At 56.0% G+C, this 21,747-nt stretch overlaps 1 protein-coding gene across 6 annotated transcripts; it reads left to right on the top strand.

Annotated features, from left to right (window-relative positions):
* The first annotated feature begins 1,457 nt into the window (after positions 1 to 1,457).
* Positions 1,458 to 21,117, top strand: NINJ1 (ninjurin 1). Of its 6 annotated transcripts, none has more exons than XR_014841161.1 (5): positions 1,458 to 1,601; positions 11,154 to 11,379; positions 12,354 to 12,516; positions 17,152 to 19,419; positions 20,977 to 21,117. XR_014841161.1 is itself a non-coding variant. In XM_021088145.2 (4 exons), exons 1-3 carry the CDS (start codon positions 1,527 to 1,529, stop codon positions 12,506 to 12,508), a joined length of 456 nt encoding a protein of 151 aa, XP_020943804.1. In that variant the 5' UTR covers positions 1,458 to 1,526; the 3' UTR covers positions 12,509 to 12,516; positions 17,152 to 19,618. The 6 variants fall into 6 exon arrangements, 3 of the variants coding, with proteins under 3 accessions (XP_020943804.1, XP_020943803.1, XP_084874487.1); XR_014841159.1 differs by lacking the exon at positions 20,977 to 21,117 and adding an exon at positions 20,005 to 20,923 and having other exon boundaries at positions 17,152 to 19,334; XR_014841160.1 differs by lacking the exon at positions 20,977 to 21,117 and adding an exon at positions 19,855 to 20,067.
* The last annotated feature ends 630 nt before the right edge of the window (positions 21,118 to 21,747 follow it).

Genomic DNA, 21,747 nt, shown 5'->3' with positions numbered 1-21,747 from the left:
TAGGGTCCTACAGCAGCCAGGAAACAGAGCTCTGACAGAGGCCACTGCACCTCCCCAAGGTGGCTGGAAGGATGGAGGGGGCTGGTTGCTCTCCCTTGAGAGGGGCTGGGGGCGGGTGCAACTAGGAAGAGTGAAAATCAGCCAGGCCTGAGGGCTGCGTCAGGGTCAGGACAGAACATGACGGAACACAGGGGCCTGGACGTACACATACCCTCCGAGGGAGATAACGCCTGTCCCCTCCCCACCAATCTGGCTTCTGGGAAAGGCCCGGGTCCTGGGGAACAAGGGCCGACTGAGCCAAGGGCTGGAGGAACCAACACGCTCTGGCTAGGTTGAGCGGTTGGCTCTGGCACAGGGTGCTGCCCCAAGCAAGGGGGCCCTGCCTCCCGCCTGAAGACACAGAGGCTGCTTCATGAGGCGCGGAGAGGGTACTGGCACAAAGTGGGCCCAACCTGCGGTGATCCTTCTCTGCCTTCCCCTTCCCTCTGCTCCTGTCAGAAGCCTTCACACACCCATTTCCTGGCCGAGAAAGCTCGCAGGCTCAGAGTGAGTTGGGCCCAGACAACTTATTGACCCAGGTTTCTTCTGCGGGGCGGGAGAGGTATTGGTGAGATCCTCACCGGGGCCCCCAGGGTGAGTCTCGCTGGGCAATAACACCCTACCTAACTGGCGCGCCAGGCAGTTAGTGAAGTAGCTGGGGAAAGGATTTTTCCCTCGCTTTAAGGATTAAAAGTGACAAGATCCTGCTGTGTAGCACTGGGAACTATGGTCACTTTGTTGTTGTTGTTGTTTGTCCTTTAAGGGCCACACCCACGGCATATGGATGTTCCCAGGCTAGGGGTCAAATCGGAGCTGTAGCTGCCGGCCTACACCACAGCCACAGCAACACGGGATCAGAGCCGCACCTGCGACCTACACCACAGCTCATGGCAATGCCTTAACCCTCTGAGCGAGGCCAGGGATCCAACCCTCAACTTCATGTTTCCTAGTCGGATTCGCTTCCGCTGCGACAGGAGGGCAATTCCTGCTGGTCACCTATGATGGTTCATGATAATGTCAGAAAAAAGAATGTATACATATATGGGTCACCATGCTGTGCAGTAGAAAATTGACAGAACACTGTAAACCAGCTACAATGTAAAAAAAGAAAAAAAAATCATTATATAAAAACAAAAAGTGACAAGAGCACGGAGGGACGTCCGTTGCCCACCAACAGGCGAAGTAGGGGGCTTCCGAGAGTAGAAACCCAGGCCGGGGTCTCCTGCTCCTGCGCTCCACGGTGAATGGAGGCCCGGAGCCAGGCTACTCTATCGCCGCACCATGGACTCACGCCTCGGTGTCCCGCTGGCCGGGTCTTCAGGCCCCGGCTGGGGGCGGAGTGTGAGCGAGGCTGCACCCGCGGGGCTGGCCGAGGAGGCGGTTCCGGGGCGGGCCGGGGGCGGGCCGGGGGCGGGCTCGCAGCAGAGGGTCCGCGGCTGCAGGAAGCCGCGCGAAGGCCCAGAGTGAGGCTACTCTATCGCCGCACCATGGACTCACGCCTCGAAGATTATGAGCTCAACGGCGACCTGCGTCCGGTCTCGCCCAGCTCCCCAGACGCCTCGGTAAGTACCCCTCACCCCGCGCCGCTTCGCGACCTCGGCCCGCGCCCTCCCACTCTGGGCCCCGCACCCGGGATTCCAGGCACCTAGGGGCGCCAACAGGCTGCTACGCGGCGGCTGCGCTAAGCGTGGCTGTGGCCGCCACGCCGGGTGAGTCCCGCCCCCTACCCACGCGATTGGGGCCCAGCGGTGGTCCTGGGAATCCTGCCGCCCCGGCATGTGAGCAGGGGCGCGGGCGGGTTGGGGGGCTGCGATTCGCAGCCGGGGGCGGGTAGCGCCCACTCTGAACTTCTTAGCCGAAAGGCCTGGGCACCACCTTCCACTGCCTTCCTGCCTTGGCCCCTGACTTCCCGGCTCCCACACTGCCTTCCAATTCTGCATCTCCCGTTCGCCGCGCGCCGGGACTGGGCGGAGAGGATCCCGGCTTCTGGGCCCCTGGCCATCAGTGGGCAGACAGTTACGTCACCCACGGTGTCCACGGTGACTGCACAATCCTGTGCGTGCCCTGATGGAGAACTTGTGGTCGCTGTGGTACCGTCTCCTCTCTCCACCCCCAGATCCTCAGGCTGCCCAGAGCCTGCCCTGCTGGCTGTGGACATGGGGCAGGCCCTGGCAGAGGTCCCATATTAGAGCTAATACTCTCCCGCCCTGGGGTCCTGTCTCACTGCTAGGGCAGCCCCGGAGTATCAGTTCCTGACCGGCTTTGCCTGGGACCAGTGCTTCCCGAAGGCCTCTGTGGCGCAGTTCTGCATACTGCCCTCCGGTAACTTGTTGACTTTGGACATTCTTTCAATTTCTGACCCCCTGGGGATGGGGGCAGGGATGGTGGCCTCTCAGCCAAGTAAGCCAGACTAAGGCAGACAGAGACTGGCACTGCCCAGGTGTAGGTGACCAGTCCTAGATGATGTTGCAGTCACAGGCCACATTTAGGGGGTGAGGGGAGAACCTGTGAGGCAAGGCCCTAGACTGCAGAGTGGGACTCCCCGATGCCCCTGGCCCCCCATCGGTAATCCTTTCCACTCTTCTCCATCCTTGGAGGAGCCTTTCCAGGGCCCCAGCTATCTTGCTAGCTCTTCAGTAACGTCTCACAGCCCCTGGGTTGTCCCTAGGTTGGAGATGAGGAAACTGGGGACTGAGAAGAGCCTCCCCCACCCCAACCTCTGTGGCCTGCCCTGGCTGGTGAGCACTTTGGAGCAGTGGGCTGTGTGCCCTTGGGGAGGCTGCTTCACCTCTCTGTTCTGTCTCCTACCCATGATCTGAAAAGGGAGAACAAATGACCCCTGCCTACATTTGGGGAAGTGGGAAGAGCACATCAGGTAACACATGGCTGGGATGCTGGTTTGAAAGGGAAGGATTCAGCTCACCTCCCAGCCTTTGGCTGCACTTTCACTCCAAGCCTCATCTGCTCATCTTGGCCTTGGCAAGCAGGATGGGTGTGCTCAGGAATCACTGCATTGGCTTTGGGACCAGCTGCAGGCAATGCCACCGTGTACTGCTCAGACTTGGTCTGAGAGCCGAGACCAGCTCAGATAGGGAAGCCAGAGCCAAAGTGACAGACTCCCAGGGGCTGGTCGTAATGGCAGGTGGGAGTGGGGTCAGGAAGGCTTACCCATCAGGAGAGACATTGGTGCTGAGCCCTGGAGGACTGGAATGGGGTGGAGGTATGGCCCCCATCCCATGATGTGTGGCAGGGAGTCCCAGGCAGGGGTGTCCCTGGGGGGCTGGACCACCAAGCACATGGGAGCTGGTGAAGAGGTAATATGGGAGGTCAGACCTTACGGGCTTCAGAGGCTTACATGAATGGGATACATTCTTCCAGGGGGTCTCTAATCACAGACAGGGAAGCTCTGGCGGCGGGGGGGGGGGGGGGTGTCAGTCCTAAAGGTCACTCTGCTCACCCTGCCTGGGGCCCAGGCCCACCCGACATTGCTTTCCATCCTCTGCCTTCCCCCCTCCTCTCCCTCCCCACCCTCAGGACCTGTCTCAGTGTGTTCTTGGGCACATCACTCTGTGCCTCAGTTTCTTATCTGTGAAATGGTGTGAGAGTGGTGCCTCCTGCAGAGGCTTGTGGTGAGTACTAAATGGGCTAATGTGGGTGAGGTGCTGGAGACCAGACACACAGTGTTCTTAACCTTCTCGCCTGCCACACGAGACCCTCTCCCAAAGATGATACTCTGCAAGCACCTTCCTCCAGGCAGAACCCCCTCCCCCGCCCTGTGAACTAGTGTGGCTTCCCCCTGCATGTTACCTGGCTTCTTAGAAGAAAGACTTGCTGGGAAATGGGGCAAACTCCAGGATCTTCAGACAGATCCCCACTTGAGCACAAGCCCCCAACAGCAGGGCATGTGGGCTGGGTCCCTGCTGTGTCCTCTGCATGCCTCTGGCCACAGGAGGACTGACAGGGAGGCCCAGGCCCCCATCAGTCTCGAGATGCCCTGCCTTGTGGCCTTGGGCAAGTGCAGACCCTCCCTGAACCTCAGTTTCCTCTTCTGTGAAGTGGGGCAGAATCACCCACCTCCCAGTGCAGCCGGGCACAAGGAAGAGTTGTAGGTGTAACCCGTGTGCAGATGAACCCTGTTGAGCCAGGGCAGTGGGGAGCTTGGCAAATGTCCCTTCCGCCTGCCCTGCGTCCCCATGGCCTCCTCACAAGGCCAGTCTGCTCAGGGGCCCTGCAGGAGTGAGTTGGAGTCTTCGCTAAGTCAACTCACCTTTGGCTAGCAGCAGAAGGACTAGTAAACATCACTTGTACTATGAAAATAAATATGACCTGTGACTGTGTCATGCTCAGGGTGTTTCAGCCTGGGGGGTAGCTGCCTAGTTTCCTGCAGCAAACTCAGCAAAAGCACCAGCTGAGAACACATCAGGGCAGGGCGGTGGTGAGACAAGGTGGGATGAGGCTCCTGGGGCCACATCTGGGCCTAGAAGCCAGTCCTGGGAGGGAGGGTTGCATGCATGGCCTCAGCTGCTGGAAGAAGTTTGCTCTATTCCTCATTTCTGCTCTCCCAGCAGATCCCGAGGCCACTGGGGTCTTGGCCACATTCTGAAAGGCAACCGCTGGCCAATGCTGAGCCCACAGGAAGTGGGACTGCCCAGCTCAGCCCAGTGGCTGCAGGGAACCCCACCCCCCAGAAGACTTCCTGCCAGGAACTTAGACATGGAGCGGGAGATTTCTAAGGGCTAGCCAAGTGTGGACATTGTGGGGACGGTGCAGGCTTGAGCCATTGTGGCCTGGGGCATGTGCCTTCATGGTGAGCCCAGGCGGTTGGCACAACAGCAGCTCATGTCCTGCACTGGTAGGTCAGACAAGGGACACCCCAAGCCACCACAGAACCTACTTGTTTCTCAGAGCTCAGGCCAGAGGCGAGGATACAAGATCCCCCACATCTACTGGTGCCCAATGAGCCAAAAGAGGGACCCTGTGCAGGAGTGGCTGTGGTGTCACAACCTCTGGAACTGGACCCCCAGTGCATCCCGGGTCCCACTCAGCTCATGCAGCCCTGTTTCTGGACCGAGTACTCTCTCTTGCTATGGATTTTTTAAATGGAATTAAGTACAAATTGGTGCAGTCCGTTGGGGAGGCACCCTTTCAAAGCAGTGAGCACTGAATGTCCAGTCCTGCCCCGCACCAGCCGCTGGGCCTCTGAGCCCTTCATTCACTCCCCTTCAGGTCCCTACCTGCCCATTTTATAGGTGGGGAAACTGAGGCACAGACCAGTCACTCTGCTGGTCTGTGGTATGGCAGGATATGGGGATGATAAAGGGGAGGTGCCCATGAAAGCTCTGCCCCCAGCTCCTCCCAGTGCCATTGATGAACCTCATAGATTTGTTGGGGGCCTTGGTTTCCCTCTGCTGATGTGAAATTGGGCTCTGGGAGGGCAGCAGGAATTCCCATGCAGGCTCCTTGTTCCATACTTGCACGTGGGGTTTGGAGTCAGTGGCAGAACTAGGGGCAGGCAGGATTGGAGGAACTCCAGAGCGAAAACCCCAAGGCCCTGCAGGGGTTCTGTAGGTTGCACCCTGCCTTCTTCTCCTAGGGGAGCAGGGGGTGTGCAGGCAGGAAACTGAGGATGTGCCAGACTTGCTGGGCCCAGCTGGAGACCACAAGCTGCCTGGATCTCCTCCCATCCAAGCCCGGCGGGGACTAGGTACTCTGGGTACCATGGACCTACTTCAAATTCTGCTTCTGTCCCAACTCCCCTCCATGTCCGAGCTGAGGTTGCCCAGCAGTGTGACCCTGGGCCAGGTGGCCTGGGTCCCCGCGAGCTGCCTGGAAATGGCTGGGATGAGGCCTTCTATCCCCAGAAAGTGGGCTCAAGGAGTCAGCCCTGTGGACACCCCTGCACAAAGCCAGCTCCCTCCCCATAGCCTCCTTCCTGGCTTGTAGGAGAAAAAAATCTGGCACCCTCGAGCCCACCCCATTCCCATAATACCATTGAGGTTTTCTGGAAGTTCTCCTGGTCCCAGGGACATAGTAAACAAGGTGTTTGTTCCCTGCACTGCCCCAGTCATGGGGCCAGGTCCCGGTGGGAGGGTCCCAGGAGGGTCTCCTGGCCGCTGGGAGATCAGGTAGCCTGTCCAGGCCCAGAGGGGCCCCACTGTGACCCGGATGGACTTCTCCAGTCAGCAGCCTCCGTGGGACTCACCTGTGCTATGGTCACCTCTGGGGCCCGAAGTTGCTCCCATAGCTCAGAGACCCTCTGCAGAATGTCTGGGGCACTGAGGTCAGGAATGGGAGAAGCGGATCATCCCTGCAGCCCCCTCCTCACCCAAGGCCCTTCCCCACAAAACCTCCTGGGCCCCTTCCTTAGAGTGAACATGAGGCTGTGCCATGTCCTGGGCAGCCCTGGCTTTGAGGTGGACAGGCTGCATTCAAATTCTCACCTGCCCCTCCCTCATGCTGCTCCCCTGAGTCTTAGTCTCCCACTCTATAGAATGGGAGAACAATGCTCTTTCTCACCATTAGTGGGGGTACTTTGTGGGTGGTAGAGCTGCCCAGACTGTGGCCTGAGGCTCACACTGAGGGAAACTGTGGTCCAGTGAAAGGGAGTGTGTTATCAAGATCATATTGCCAGGCTGTGATGAGTTGGGGTTCAACAAGAACCATGCCCCAACCAGCCCCATTGTGTGCAGAGTGGCTAGTGCTTCTTATCGCTGCACAGGTTGAACGGGAAGCAGATAGCTGTGTGAGCAGGAAGCACCTTGAACCAGGAGGGACACATAGGCTGGGGCCCTTGCTTGCTCCCATGGCCCTGAGACAGTGGCTTGATCCTCTCAGAACCTCCGGGCATGCTTGCTCTGTGGCCCTGTTGCACACATGGGAGACTGAGCCCCAGAGGGGGCTGGCTGTCTTGAGGATATGCAGCTAGAGCCAAGGGCCTGGGACCTCTGAGCACTCAGCCCCACAGCATGGCCTCCTCTGCAAGACCCGAGGGGACTGTGGTATCAGCTGGAAGGGCTTTTGAGCCCCGGGACCTGGGTTCAAGTCCCATTACAACCCTTTCTTGCTGTTGGCTTTGAACAAGGTCTCTCCCTACACAGCCTCAGTCTATCAGCGATAAGTGGGTGTGAGGATGTGGGTACTTTTTGGAGGAAGGTACTCAGCTTAAGGGAGAATAAGATGATGGGCTGGGCCCTGGGCACCCAAGATGGGGGACAGCAGAGCACAGGCTCCCTGTGCTGGGGACAGTGCTGCTGATGGTGTGTCATGTATTTGAATGTGTATGTGGCTGTCTGGGCATAAAATACCTCAAGAAAGCTCAGAATAGGAGTTCCCATCGTGGCTCATCAGAAACAAATCCGACTAGGAACCATGAGGACACGCCTTCGATCCCTGGCTTCGCTCAGTGGATTAAGGATCCGGCATTGCCGTGAGCTGTGGTGTAGGTTGCAGATGTGGCTGGGATCCTGTGTTGGTGTGGCTGTGGTATAGGCCAGTGGCTACATCTCCAATTCGACCCCTAGCCTGGGAACCTCCATATACCATGGGAGCGGCCATTAAAGAAAAAAAAAAAAAGGAATTCTCCCTGCTGACCAGAAACCTTCACCTAGCCTAGGTGTGTACTTATGTGTGTGTGTGTATATTTGCTAATGCATAAATATGTATGGATATGTATTTTATACATGTGTGTACATGTGTATATCTGTGTCTGCATGTGTGCTCATAAGTGTGCATGTGTGTATGTGTGTAATGTGTATTAGGTATCTGAGTATGTGGTGTGTATATGCATGTGTTTATGCTAATGTATATATCTGTATATGGTTCCCCTTCCCCCAGGTGCAAGGTCTGCACCTGGCTTTTTCTCCAGGATTGGGGACTCGGAAGAAAATGGTGGGGGGCCTTGAAGGAAGACATTTTGGCCCTTCTGGTATATGAACCTTAGGGACACATGGCCAGTGGGCCAGTGCCTCCAGGATGCCCGCACCCAGAGGGGTACGAGGTGATGGAACACAATAAACTGGCCACTTTGCAAAAACAGAGCTGGGAGCAGCCTGGGCGCTTTTTTTTTTTTTTTTTTTTGGCTTCTTAGGACCGCATCCATATGGAAGTTTGCAGGCTAGAGGTCAAATTGGAGCTGCAACTGCCGACCTATGCCACAGCAACAGCAGCTTGGGATCTGAGCTGCATCTGTGGCCTACACCACAGCTCACGGCTATGCTGGATCCTTAACCCACTGAGCGGGGCCAGGGGTTGAACTCGAATCCTCATGGATGCTCGTCTGATTCAGAACCCACTGAGACACAGTGGGAACTCCTCCTGGGTACTTTTGAGAGGGGGCACAGAGCTTGGGGCGAGTGCTGAGCCCTGGCCGTTCAGGGTCTGGGGGAGGTCCAGCCAGCCATGAGTGCAGCTACAAGCCTGGCATGGAGAGGCAGAGAGGAGACCCCACCCAGAGAAAGAAAGAGGAGCCAGCGTGCTGTACACTGAATTTCCCAGAGAGCGGGGCCAGGGCCCTGGGTCTGATGGATGAGGCTTTCCCTGGGGCTCTTGGGTCTAGAAGTTTCAACCAAGTGGATTTGCTACTTAAGAACAATGGCCACTGAGGGAAAGCAGGGCAGATAGCAGAGCTGCTTTCGTTCACATGCTCCCTTCTGAGCATGTTATCTTAGATTAAACGGAAATGGAACAAGAGAAAATGTAAAAACGAAGACCCTTGCCTTCTGTAGTTCTCTGATTTCTGTGGTGAAGTGTCTCCTGCAGAAAGTAGCGACTCGCCCTCCCCAGAACCCCTACCTCCCATCCCTGCATCTTTCATGAGTCTGGAAATAAGATCTCCTTAAGTGGCCCCAGGAGGCCTGGTGTCTCAGGGAGGGCTGTGGATGAGTGGCCAGGGCAGAGGGATACAGGTTTGCCCTAGAAGGTTGAGGAGGCACCCAGCCAGGGGGGGAGCTTGAGGAGCAGGGGACGGGCTGACTGGAGAGACATGGCCTAGAAGCTTAAAGCTGCCTTCAAGTGAAACAGCCACCCAGAGAGGCACACTCCGGGCCCAGGTGGGGTCTTCGTGGCCTGGATTCCAGCCTTGGGGCAGGCAGGAAAAGGTCTGCCCACCCTACCCCAGTCTGCCCAGTCTTCCCCTGTGCCGGGGAAGTCAGCTCTGGGTGGGGTCTCGGGCCGCGGAGAGTACTTGAGAGTGACAGGGACCCTGCCCTTGAGACCTGGAGATGTTCACAGGCAGAAGTGAGGGAGAAGGTATCCAGACTTGTGTTCCTGTTTTATCAGCCTGAGTGTGAAGGCGCAATGAGTCCTAGAGATCTGCCGTGCCACGTGTTGTGACCAGCATGGCTTTGTGAGGGTGACCTCGTGGGTTCTTATCACAGATGCTAATATCTAGGCCACAGGAGGAGACTCTGGAGGGGATTGGATGTGCGATGGCCTGGATGCAGTCATGGTGTCCTGGTGCACACTTAGCTCCAAACTCTTCAAGTTGTTCACACTTTATTACGTATAGTTTTTTTGGGCATTAATCACATCTCAGTAAACTGGTTTAAAAATCTTATTTTATTTTGTCTTTTTGACTTTTCTAGGGCAGCTCCTGCAGCATATGGAGATTCCCAGGCTAGGGGTCTAATCAGAGCTATAACCGCCAGCCTGCACCAGAGCCACAGCAATGCGGGATCCGAGCCGAGTCTGCAAACTACACCACAGCTCACAGCAACACCGGATCCTTAACCCACTGAGCAAGGCGCAACCTCATGGTTCCTAGTCGGATTCGTTAACCACTGAGCCACGACGGGAACTCCAGGTTTAAAAATTTTAATAAAAATTGGGAGTTCCCGTCGTGGCGCAGTGGTTAACGAATCCGACTAGGAACCATGAGGTTGCGGGTTCGGTCCCTGCCCTTGCTCAGTGGGTTAACGATCCGGCGTTGCCGTGAGCTGTGGTGTAGGTTGCAGACGCGGCTCGGATCCTGCATTGCTGTGGCTCTGGCGTAGGCCGGTGGCTACAGCTCCGATTCAACCCCTTGCCTGGGAACCTCCATATGCCGCGGGAGCGGCCTAAGAAATAGCAACAACAACAACAAAAGACAAAAAAAAAAAAACTAAGGAAGTAGTTCCTGTCGTGGCTCAGCAGTAATGAACCCAACTAGTATCGGTGAGGACGCTGGTTCAATCCCTGGCCTCACTCAGTGGGTTAAGGATCCAGCATTGCTGTGAGCTTTGGTGTAGGTCACAGATGCAGCTTGGGTCCCACGTTGCTGTGGCTGTGGCGAAGGCCAGCAGATGCAGCTCTGATTCGACCCATAGCCTGGGAACTTCCATGTGCGTGGGTGCAGCCCTAAAAAGAAAAAAAATTAAGGAAGAAGCTAAGGAGTTCCCACAGTGATGAAATGGGATCAGTGGAATCTCTGCAGGAACGCAAGTTTGATCCCCAGCCTGCCACCATGGGTTAAAGGATGTGGCATATAGGTCGCAGTTGTGGCTTGGGTCTGATCTCTGGCTCAAGAACTCCATATGCTGCAGGGTGGCCAAAAAATGAAAACAAAAATGCAACAAAATGAAAGGGAGACACAGGGTAGGATGCAGTGTAGGGTGCCGAGGCATCTATTGCATGCCTGATGTGCCTGCACAGCTGGGAGGTGGCCTGGGTGGATCAGCAGTCCTAGGAGGGTTTGTTTTGTGTCTGAGTGATTGTGCAGGAATCTGGGATCCAGCTGCTGGTGTGTCACTTCCTGCCCTGGCACCAGTCACCTCCTGGAGGCCAGAGCAGCCAGGGCACCTTGGCAGGGGTGCCAGCCAGCCGCACCCATGTCACATTTTCCAGTCTAAAACCAGAGTGTATACTGAGGTTGTGTTTGTTTCCTTTCTCTTCCAGGACTGGATTCCTAGGGTGGGTCTTACAGGGGCTGCACTGCCTTCCCTGGCTGCTCGTTCTCTCACTAAGCACCTCCCTTTTGAGCCCTCATCTGGGCCCTCATCTGCTGACCCCATGAACCCCACATCCCTGCCAGTACCTGGGAAGGAGACTAAGCTCAAAGGATGGGGGGTGGGATACTAGGGTGGGCCCAGGCATGCAGCCCCCCGCTGCAGAGCCCAAGTTGACCACCCCCTTCCCTACAGCCACCCCGCTGGGGCAGGAACCGCCCCATCAACATGAACCATTATGCCAATAAGAAGAGCGCGGCTGAGAGCATGCTGGACATCGCACTGCTGATGGCCAATGCCTCCCAGCTGAAGGCTGTCATCGAGCAGGGCCCCAGCTTCGCCTTCTTCATCCCCCTGGTGGTCCTCATCTCCATCTCGCTCGTGCTGCAGGTTGGCGTGGGCGTGCTGCTCATCTTCCTTGGTATGTGCCTGGGCAGGAGGCCCAGCGGTGGGAGGGCCTGGGACACCCCTGCCCCACCGTCAGCTGATTTTCCCTGCGCAACCCCTGGGGTGGGTCACTTTCCTGATGGTAATGCCCTGAGTGGGTCTTCAGGCCCTTGTCGAGCTACATGGGAGCCCCACCTATCATCATTAGGCCACATGGTCCAAAATTTAGCTCCAGCAGAGTTCCCTTGTGGTGCAGCAGGTTAAGGATCTGGCTTTTTCACTGTAGCAGTTTGGTTCACTGCTGTGGTGCAGGTTCAATCCCTGGCCCAGGAACTTTCACATACTGGGCACACCGCCAGAAAAACCACCCAATCCAAACCAAAATGCAGTTCCCACTGTGGTACCCAGAGAGCACCCCACCCCATGTCTAGCCTTCCACTCACCTGGGCTGAGGATGAAGGAAAATGTCATAATCATACTAAGAGTTGACACACATTGGGCACCTACTGTATACCCTCTAGTCCTTACCATGGTCTGTAGGGACTAGATGGTAGTCCTGCCCCCCAGGTGAGGGGCAAGACCAGGAGCAGCAAGAACTTTGGACTCAGGTCCACCTCTGCCTGGCTGTGTAACATCAGGCAGGTCACATGACCTCTTGGGCCTCTGTTTCCTTACCTGTAAAGTTGGCATAAGGATGGCCTGGGGTAGGCGTGAGGATGGCAGGATTACCACGCACTGGTGCTCAGAAAGGTGCTTTCCTGTGCATGTTCAGCACATTGTGCCTGGGCCTCCACGCTTTCCATGTCATGACCAGGCGCCGGGATCCTCTGAGCTTCTGCTCATGGAGCAAGCGGGGGCTGCAGCGCTCAGGCCACAGACGGTGGACAGCTCAGGCCGGGGTCCCTTGTCCATGGTGTATTAAAGCAGACAGGTCTCCCTCTGGGGGACAGAAGAGGGCCCTGCAGTGTCGCACATCCCTGGGCAGTGTCTGCTCCCTCTCACCCACAGTCAGGTACGACCTCAACAACCCTGCCAAGCATGCCAAGCTGGACTTCCTCAACAATCTGGCCACCGGCCTGGTTTTCATCATCGTCGTGGTCAACATCTTCATCACTGCCTTCGGCGTCCAGAAGCCCATGATGGATGTGGCGCCCCGGCAGTAGGAGCTCAGGTGAGCCAGGTGGCTCCACCACCAGCCCACCCGCTTACCCCACTGGGCTGCTGACCCATTGTCGGGCTTGAGGCCTTTGGTGCAGAGCCCTGTGGCTGTGCCTGGCCTCTCCCAGGCCTTGCGGGGTGGGTACCCCTGGCCGTGGGCACCCCCACACCCCACTCAGCTCTCAGTCCTTGCTCAGAGACATAGTGCCTGCCAGAGCCTTCCCTATGTGGGAGCAGGAGCTGCAAAGAGGCCTAGTGAACCTTGTAACACACTCAACAAGCCCCTAATGGGAGTCCCCGTTGTGGCTCAGCAGTAACGAGCCCAAGTAGTATCCATGAGGATGCTGGTTTGATCCCTGGCCTCGCTCAGTGGGTTAAGGATCCGGCATTGCCATGAGCTATGGTGTAGATCACAGACGTGGCTCAGATCTGGCGTTGCTGTGGCTGTGGTATAGGCTGGCATTTGCAGCTCCGATTTGACCCCTAGCCTAGAAACTTCTGTATGCTGCAGGTGTGGCCTAAAAAAAAAACCCAAAAAACCCAAACAAACCAAAAGACAAAAGAGCCTGTAGGGCTCAGACAGGCAACCCTGCTTGTCATGAGGGCAGATTCGGAGGGTCAGCGGGTCTGTCATGTGTTCAGCATCTGGAGCCCTCACCAGGGCTGCACCTCCCTGGTCCACATGGCCTTGGGCCCAGAGGTCCTCAGCCTGCCTCATAGGAGAGGCGGGTGCCACAAACAACGGTCCATCCGCTAGCACAGCAGAGTAGGTAGGAGGCTTTCCCTGTTCAACAAGCACTTACATGTCAGGGGCCTAGGAGAAGACCTTCCGGATTGACCGGTGGACAATGAGGCAGGGTGCTGGGAGCAGGGCCTTTGTGTGGCCCCGTGGGGAGCATCCATACCATTGCTATTGGCCCCACCTGCCGTCCCAGTCACTGCCTAGCTGCTGGCCCCAGTTTCCTAAGTCTGTCCCACATGGAACCTTCTGCATGCCAGCCTGCTCCCTCACTCATGGCCCAGTGACTCGGCCATTTATTAATCACCCGCTGTGTGTCCCAAACACAGTCCCGACTCTCCCACATATCAGCTGGGTGGGGAGATCTGATGGGCCCCCTGACACACGTCCACCCACGGCCTGTGCTTTTAGAGGCCCCCTGTCACAGTGTGCTAGGGCCAGGCCTCCAAATCCTGACGGTCTCCCAGGTCAGAGGTGGGCTGTCTGAATCTGGAGTCGGAGTGGCTCCAATGCTTGTGGGCCAGTTGCCAGACAGAACATGGAGGGCAGGGTCACCAGGACAGGACTAGAGGCCCCTCTGGCCTTGGCACCCTCAGGCCTCCTCTCCCTTCTTTGCAGATGCCCCTGGATTGTGCCTTGCCCTCGAGGCCAACCTGCTATGTGCGGCATTCCCCCAACCGCCAGAGCCCAGGCTGGCCCCACTGGACTGCATCTGTTCAAGCCACATGCAGTCAGGCCACTCTGGCCAGCACAGGGCCTGCTCTGTCCTTGGCTGACTGTCCTCCTGGAATGTGAGGTGGCAAGGCCCAGAAGACAGAACTGGACAGCCCCCAGGCAAGGGGCTGCTGTGGACATGTGGCAAGCCCAAGGATGGGAGTCAGGGAGCTGGGGCCATCGCAGGACACTTCTGGAGGGATGAGGAGATGCCTGCCTTCTGCCAGCGCAGCAGCATCCTGGCCTTCTATGCTGCCCACCCTGAGTGACCCGTGACCTCTGCACTTCCTGACCCAGGACAGTAGATCATCAGTGACGCTGTGGGCCCCCCACCATGGCCACTGACTCAGGCCTCATGCTTTCTACCAGCAGTAACTAGGCAGGGTCCTAGTCTCTCTTTGGGGGTCTGAGCCCCTACTTTTCTAAGTACAAAGGACCAATAAAGCTGATGCTTCTTGTCATGTGGCTCCCAGCTCCATCCTCCTCCCCCAGGCCTGCACTCTGCACCGTGCCCCTCAGAGCCCCAGCTATGTGGGCCTCCTTTCTCCCTCCTGCCACACATGTGACTTTTGGAGGGAGCAGCTTCTGTTGGTATTTCCAGACATCATCTCCATGTATCCTCAGGGCCCTCAGCCTGGTGACCCCTGATCAGCCCCTCATGGAAAGTTCCAGCACTCTCAGGTTTCCTGTAGTTTGCATGCCCACACATCTCCCCTCTGTACCTGTAGTCCTGGCCCACCTTGCCATGGTTCTGGGCGCTGCTTGTCAGTCAGGCCAAGGAGGGTGGGGCCAGGGCCAAGCAAGCCTCAACCCTGGAGAGACACAACAAGGGCCAGGCACTGCCCCTAGGGGGCCACAGGGCCACATCTTGCAAGGCTGGGACCCCCAGCTCCCTCAGTCCACCCTGTGGCTTCTAGGGCCTGAGCCCTCTCTCTCTGTCCCTTGTGACTCTGACCTGTGCTGGCCCACTCCCTCAGCTCCTTGAGGCAGCAATGCTCTTATGTGGTCCTCTCCAGGTGAGGTGCCTGGGAACCCCCTCCTTCACGCAGCTGGGGAGGTGGGGATGCATCCCCCAGGAGCTCCAAGGCTCCTCCCCATCATTTCTCTTGTCCTTCCCTTTCTGAGCCTGGGGCAGCTCCAACACCCTGTTCCCTCAAGACATTCAGGTGACCCCACAGACCCGTCTGTGGGGCTGAAAGGTTGGCTCTGCATGTACAGTGATCGATAAACAGGAATGCTTATGGGTTAAGATGATCTAATTCTAGGCTTTGCTTTAAAACAAACACTCCTGGAGGTCTCATTGTGGCTCAGTGGTTAATGAATCCGACTAGGAACCATGAGGTTGTGGGTTCGGTCCCTGCCCTTGCTCAGTGGGTTAACGATCCGCATTGCCATGAGCTGTGGTGTAGGTTGCAGACGCAGCTTGGATCCTGCGTTGCTGTGGCTTTGGTGTAGGCCGGTGGCTACGGCTCTGATTCAACCCCTAGCCTGGGAACCTCAATACACCGCGGGAGTGGCCCAAGAAATGGCAAAAAGACAAAAATAAATAAATAAAATAAACACTCCTGGAGATTCTGTCGTGGCTCAGTGGAAACAAATCTGATTAGTATCCATAGGGATGTAGATTCAATTCCTGGCCTCACTCAGTGGGTTAAGGATCTGGTGTTGCATGAGCTGCGGTGCAGGTCGCAAATTTGGCTTGGATCTGGCGTTGCTGTGGCTGTGGCCTAGTTCAACGGCTACACTCTGATTCGACCCCTAACCTAGGAATCTCCATATGCTGTGGGTGTGGCCCTAAAAAGACAAAAATAAACAAACACTCCAGGGAGTTCCCACTGTGGCACAACAGGATCAGCAGTGTCTTGGGAGTGCTGGGTTTCGGGTTTGATCCCCTGCCCAGCACAGCGACTTAAGGATCTGGTGTTGCCACAGCTGCAACTTAGGTGGCAATTGTGGCTTGGATCTGATCCTGGCCAGGAACTCCATATGCCGTGGCCAGAAAAAATAAATAAATAAATAAATAAACACTCCTAGAGTTCTCTTGTGGCACAGTAGGTTAAGGATCCAGCATTGCCATTGCAGTAGCTTGTGTCGCCGCCCTGGTAAGAGTTCGATCCCTGGCCTGGGAATTTCTACATGCTGTGTGCAGGTGTAGCCAAAAATTAAAAATAATAAACATTCCAAGAAAAAGCTGAAACAGGATTGAAAGTGCTGGTGATGCAGAGCTGGAGACATGCGCCAGCTCTCTGCTCTTCTGAGAATCTAAATGTCCTGTAAAGGATGTTTTTAAAGATGATCCACACAGGGGACAAGACCCATGAAGAGGCAAGACCAGCAGGTGGGCAGTGGATAGACACGTGTTCTGCTGTGTCCAGAGCTGCAGGGCAACGGGGAATCCTGGAAGAAGGACAGCGGGGCATAACAAAACACACAAGACTCTTTTACATCTAGAAAGTGGGGGACCAGGAGGCACTCTGCTCCGAGGAACAAAGGCCCTGGGCTTTAAACCACAGGACTTTTATTAAGGAAGTTGCCATTGCTGTATGCAGATTAGTGGGCAGGAGCAGGCATAGGCAATGACAAACAACCTCTTAGTGAATAATAAAGGAAGCTATTAGCACTGGTACATACCTCTAGGGCATAAGGCAGTTGCTTATAGAATAGCATAGTTTATGCATAATGTCTTTGAAGGAGACCCTCTACTTTAGAACACTGTGTCAGCAGATATTTGCCTTCTGCAGAGTTCAGCTGTTTAGTGTTTCCAACACTGTTCCCAGAGGAGACAGTGAGCACAGGGCCACCCTGGCCAGAATGGGGCAGGCACAGAGCTGTGCAGGTGGCCAGGCCCTGGGAGCAAGTGGTACAGAAGACCACTTGGCCTGGTCACTGTGAGCACGAGCACATCTTACCTTCATGCTTGCATTTTTTTTTTCTTTTTTTATGCCACAGGTGCAGCATATAGAAGTTCCCCGGCTTGGGGTCAAATTGGAACTACAGCTGCTGGCCTACGCCACAGCCACATTAACCCAGGATCTGAGCTGCATCTGTGACTTACACCACAGCTCACAGCATTGTTGGATCCTTCTTTAACCCACTGAGCGGGACCAGGGATTGAATGTGCATCCTCATGGATATTAGGCGGGTTCTTAACCCTCTGAGCCACAACAGGAACTCACACTGTCTTGTTTTTGCCAGGAAGAAGCAGAGGTCAGGGTCCTGGCTTTGACCTGCCTGCCCTCCCTCCCCCACCAACTGCCCTCATGGTGTGTCCAGGATGGTGGCTGGGCCCACGCCCCCAGGTCCAGCCCTGCCCAGGCCTGGCACAAGTGGATGCTGCCCAGCACTGCATCCCTGGGGTGTCTGGAATAGCCTGTGGCCTGCAGTGGGGGCTGGCTATAGCCACACCAGAGAGATGCCAGCCTGTGTGCACCGCAGATGTGGCTGACAGATCTAGTTCCTCCTTCGGCCAGAACAGGAAGCTCATCCAGACATCGAGGGAGAGGGTAAGTCCCAAATGACTGGACTGGATCCCATGTCACCAAGCCAGGCTGGCCTCCACAGATGTGAGGGGCAGTGGGGACAGGGCAGTGGGGACAGGGCATGACAGAGGGTGGGCCTGGGCATCCTGGCCCTCTATAGCCAGTGTCCCAGTTCCCTCCTCACAGGTAGACATGACAGCCCCCCACCTCCCCACCCACCAGCACTCAGGCTCATGTCTCAACAGTTCTGGCCCCCTGACCTCACTCAGATACATTCCTATCTCAGGACCTTGGCAATATGCTGCCACTCTCCAGGGTCAGCGCTCTGCCCTGAGGTCCTCCCCAGAGGCCCTCCTGACCACCTCTGCTGGTCACTGTCATGGTGGGGCCCTTTGGGTTTACTCTGCCTTTGGTGACATGGGCTAGCATCATGGTCCACAGTGTCCCCCTGGGGCCTGTATCTGAGCCCTTCCCATCCCTGCACTGCCTGGCCCAAGACTGGGGTTGGCTCCTGAGAAGGAGGGTCCTGCCCACTGTCTCCCAAGAAGGCTAAAGGGGCTCTTCCCAAGCTGGGGGAGGAGGTTGCCCCCCTATTCATGCCTGCACTTCTATCTGGTCTGATGTGGCTTTCCCATCGGAGGCTACCACCCACAGCCATGACCCCACCACTGGGTCTGGCATATAGTCAGTGCTTAGTAAACACCCACAGTAGACCCATTTGCTCCTCCACGAGTCCTGAGCCCTGCACATGTGGCATAGGGATGGACAGAAAACCGAGGCCCAGAGAGCTGGTCAGGGCCAAGCCAGGCCCCAAGCAGGTATGACAACCCTTGGCAAGTCCTCTGAGACCCTAACACACCCACTGTCTGCTGACGACCCCCTCTGTCCTGCTGGGCAGCTGCCCCACCTGGGGACTCCGCTCTGCCCTCCCTGGGATGGCAGAAACCCTGAGAGTTGGTGAGGGGCTCAAGGACTAAGAGGTAAGAAAATGTGCCAGATTGGGGGACTCCGCAGAGGGACACTCCCAGAGTGAAGTCTTCAGGGGAGGGGCTCTCAAGGCTGATGCTCCAGGACCCAGAGGGAGCCCTGTGGAGGGACGGCCTGTAGTGCATGAGCCCTGAGCCGTGTGAGCTACAACTTGAGAGTTGAGCTGGGACTTGAGACTTGGGCTGGGCCTTGAGGGTGCAGGGTGGTCAGTGTCAGGGAGGGGCAGTCATGCAGAGCTTGGAATCGAGGGTGGCTGAGTGAGATGGGAGGACTGTGTGCTTAACCTTCTTATCATCAAAGAGATGATGGCTGATGGATGGATGACACGATTCAAAGGTGATGGATGATAGATGATAGGTGGTAGATGGGTATATGATAGACAGACAGAAAGATGATAGACAGATGGGGGTAGGGATGCATGAGTCAACTCCAGGACACCCCGGCAGAGTCGCCAGATGAGGAACTAGCTCTGTGCCAGTGGAAGCCCAGACAGGACCCCTCTGTCTCTCCTGGGAACTTTTGATGGCGTCTCCTCATCTCTCAGGTGTCCTAAGTGGGTCCGAGGATACCTTCAACCTTGGTGTATTCTAGGTCTGGTTCATTCTGCAGGCTCTCCTGCCACCCGGCCCCCCATGTCCACTGTCTGCCCTTTAAGGCCCAGACCCACTTGACCTGAGTGGAGGAAGGACAGGGTGAGTGGGGGGCTCTGAGGAAAGCAGGCCGGGGTGGGAGGGGGGCCAGAGGACTGAGAAGGTGGGCTTTTGCTGCAGGATCGGATCCATCCTGCTTCCCACACCTGCCACACCCCCTACCCAACTCCTTCCTTTCTCTCCGGTGCCTTCTTGCCCATCTGCCTTTGACTGAATTGAAGTCCTCCTTTCTCAATGCATTACTTTTAAAAATCAGGGAGTTGTGGAGTTCCCATCGTGGCACAGTGGAAACAAATCCAACTAGAAACCATGAGGTTACGGATTCAATCCCTGGCCTGGCTCAGAGGGTTAAAGATCCGGCATTGCCATGAGCTATGATGTAGGTTACAGACATGGCTCGGATCCTGTGTTGCTGTGGCTGTGGTGTAGGCCAGCAGCTGCAGCTCTGATTCAACTCCTAGCCTGGGCACCTCCATATGCTGCATGTGTGGTCCTAAAAAGCAAAAAAAAAAAAAAAAACCAAAAAACAAACAAACAAACAAAAAACCAGGGAGTTGATGGAGTTCCCTGGTGGTGCACCATGTTAAGGATCCAGTGTTGTCACTGCTGTGGCACAGGTTTGGTCCCTGGCCCAGGGAACTTCTGCATGCTGTGGATGCAGCCAAAAAAAAAAAAAAAAAGACTAGAATTTTTTATTTATTTTTGGGGGCTGCACCTGCGGCATATGGAAGTTCCCAGGCTAGGGGTCGAGTTGGAGCTTCATCTGCCAGCCTACACCACAGCCACAGCAACATCGGATCCAAGCCTCATCTACGAACTAGACCATGGCTCACGGCAACAATGGATCCTTAACCCACTGATCGAGGTCAGGGATCAAACCCAGGTCCTCATGCATACTAGTCGGGTTCATTGCTCCTGAGCCACGATGGGAGCTCTCTGAATTTTTTTTTTAAAACATATTTTGGAGTTTATAAAAAGCAAAAAAAAAAAAAAAATTTTTTTTTTCTTCCCTTTCTCTCAAGAATTTATTTTGGGGGAAACTAAGCAAACTAAACTGCCAGATCTGTGTGTGGCAATTCTGCCTCCAGGTGGGATAAAATCAAAGTCCCCTCTATCCCCTGGTCAGCGATAAGGAAGGGCCCCTGCTCCTAAACCCTCACCTCATCTACAAGATTGGGGTCCCAGGGCCCATCCAGCAGGGACCTGACCCAGGGGTTGGTCAGGCCTGGGGTTTGTGAAGAGGTTTGGGTGGCACAGGGTGGGCAGTGTCCTCTTTGAGACTGTCCATGGATAGTTCCAGTGGGAACTAGAAATAACAACCCTAGGTTCCAGCAGGGTTACCACCGCGAGCCAGACCCCGTGCCTTCTCCCAGAGGGGAACCCTGCCTTGTGCAAAATGCAGTTGCATTTCCAGCTCCACAAACACCAACCTGTGAACTCCCCCAACCTGTAACCATGTCACTGCTGGTGAGAGCACCTAAGGCCCTCACTCTATCACGGGCCCACGACGATTCACACCTCCTTCTTCACAGACACACTTCTCCCGAACAGCCACCATCACCTCCCTCCCATCCTTCCCCCCGCCACCACACGTTGGAGCTCTTCCCCACGACAGGCAGCCTGGAGATGGGACCATCATCCCAGCACTGTCGGGGCCAGGATGAGGAATTACTCTTCTTACTGGAGTGCTGGGGAGGCCTTCCTGGTAGAAGCGGCATTTCATTAAAGAGCTGAAGATGGAGTAGATGGGGGGTGAGGTGGTTGGTGAAGTGTGTTCCAGCTGAGGGAACAGCATGTGCAAAGATGTAGAAGCGTGGATCATGAGGAATTCCCATCATGGCCCAGCGGAAACGAATCTGACTAGTATCCATGAGGATTCAGTTTTCATCCCTGGCCTTGTTCAGTGGGTTAAGGATCCAGTGTTGCCGTGAGCTGTGGTGTAGGCCAGCGGCTACAGCTCCAATTTGACCCCTAGCCTGGGAACCTCCATGAGCCTCAGGTGCAGCTCTCAAAAGACAAAAAAAAAAAGACAAAAAGAAAAAAAGCATGGATCATGAGCAGTATGGAGGTGAGGGCCTGAGTGCCCAGCGAGCCAGCTAGCAGGGGAGACTGTGGCCTCTGGGCCCTTCTTGCCCTGATGGACTTAACTCATTCTAGGTCATGGTTACTGATTGACCAGGGGGTTGGCAGGGTGGGGCCTCCTGCGGCGAGAATGCAGTGCCTAGGATGTGCCCAGCCAGCAGCAGACAGGGGCCTGGCTGGTGGTCTGGGCTATTGTAGAAGACTTCAGCTACAGGCATGGCATCCAGGCACAGTCAGGGAAGGGGCCATTAAGGCTGAGATCCAGGGAGGGGTCCAAGAACAGCCTGGGCTTGAGGGCTGCTCTGGACCCCCAAGGGCGAGGCTCCAGTGGGTCACGGATGGAACGCGAGAGTTGGCAGTCACAAGAAATGGCCCACCTCAGCCAAGGGAATCAGTGCCCATCACTGACTGTCCTTCACTCAGGAGATGGAACCCTGCCACAGGGCTGCACAGGTCTCAAGTGGGGGACAGAACCAGGGCCTCCCCACCATAGGTTTGCTGGGCCTGCCCTATGTCTGGGACATTCCCTCAAAGGTGTTGACTTTCAGACTGCTATAACAAAGGACCACAGACTGGGTGGCTTCTTAAAATTT

This window comes from Sus scrofa, chromosome 3 (assembly GCF_054392235.1).
Source record: "Sus scrofa isolate SSC_HxYL_T2T_F1_AM1 chromosome 3, Sscrofa_HxYL_maternal_Yorkshire_Landrace_v2.0, whole genome shotgun sequence".
In the NCBI taxonomy this organism is placed as follows: Eukaryota; Metazoa; Chordata; class Mammalia; order Artiodactyla; family Suidae; genus Sus; species Sus scrofa.
This window is presented reverse-complemented; position numbering and strand designations above follow the sequence as displayed.

Bases quoted from the DNA above. Each gene is read 5' to 3' on its own strand.
- NINJ1 (XM_021088145.2), top strand. From the start codon at position 1,527: ATGGACTCACGCCTCGAAGATTATGAGCTCAACGGCGACCTGCGTCCG. The intron at 1,602-11,153 runs GTAAGTACCCCT...CCTTCCCTACAG, and splicing joins CCAGCTCCCCAGACGCCTCG to CCACCCCGCTGGGGCAGGAA. The intron at 11,380-12,353 runs GTATGTGCCTGG...TCTCACCCACAG, and splicing joins CGTGCTGCTCATCTTCCTTG to TCAGGTACGACCTCAACAAC.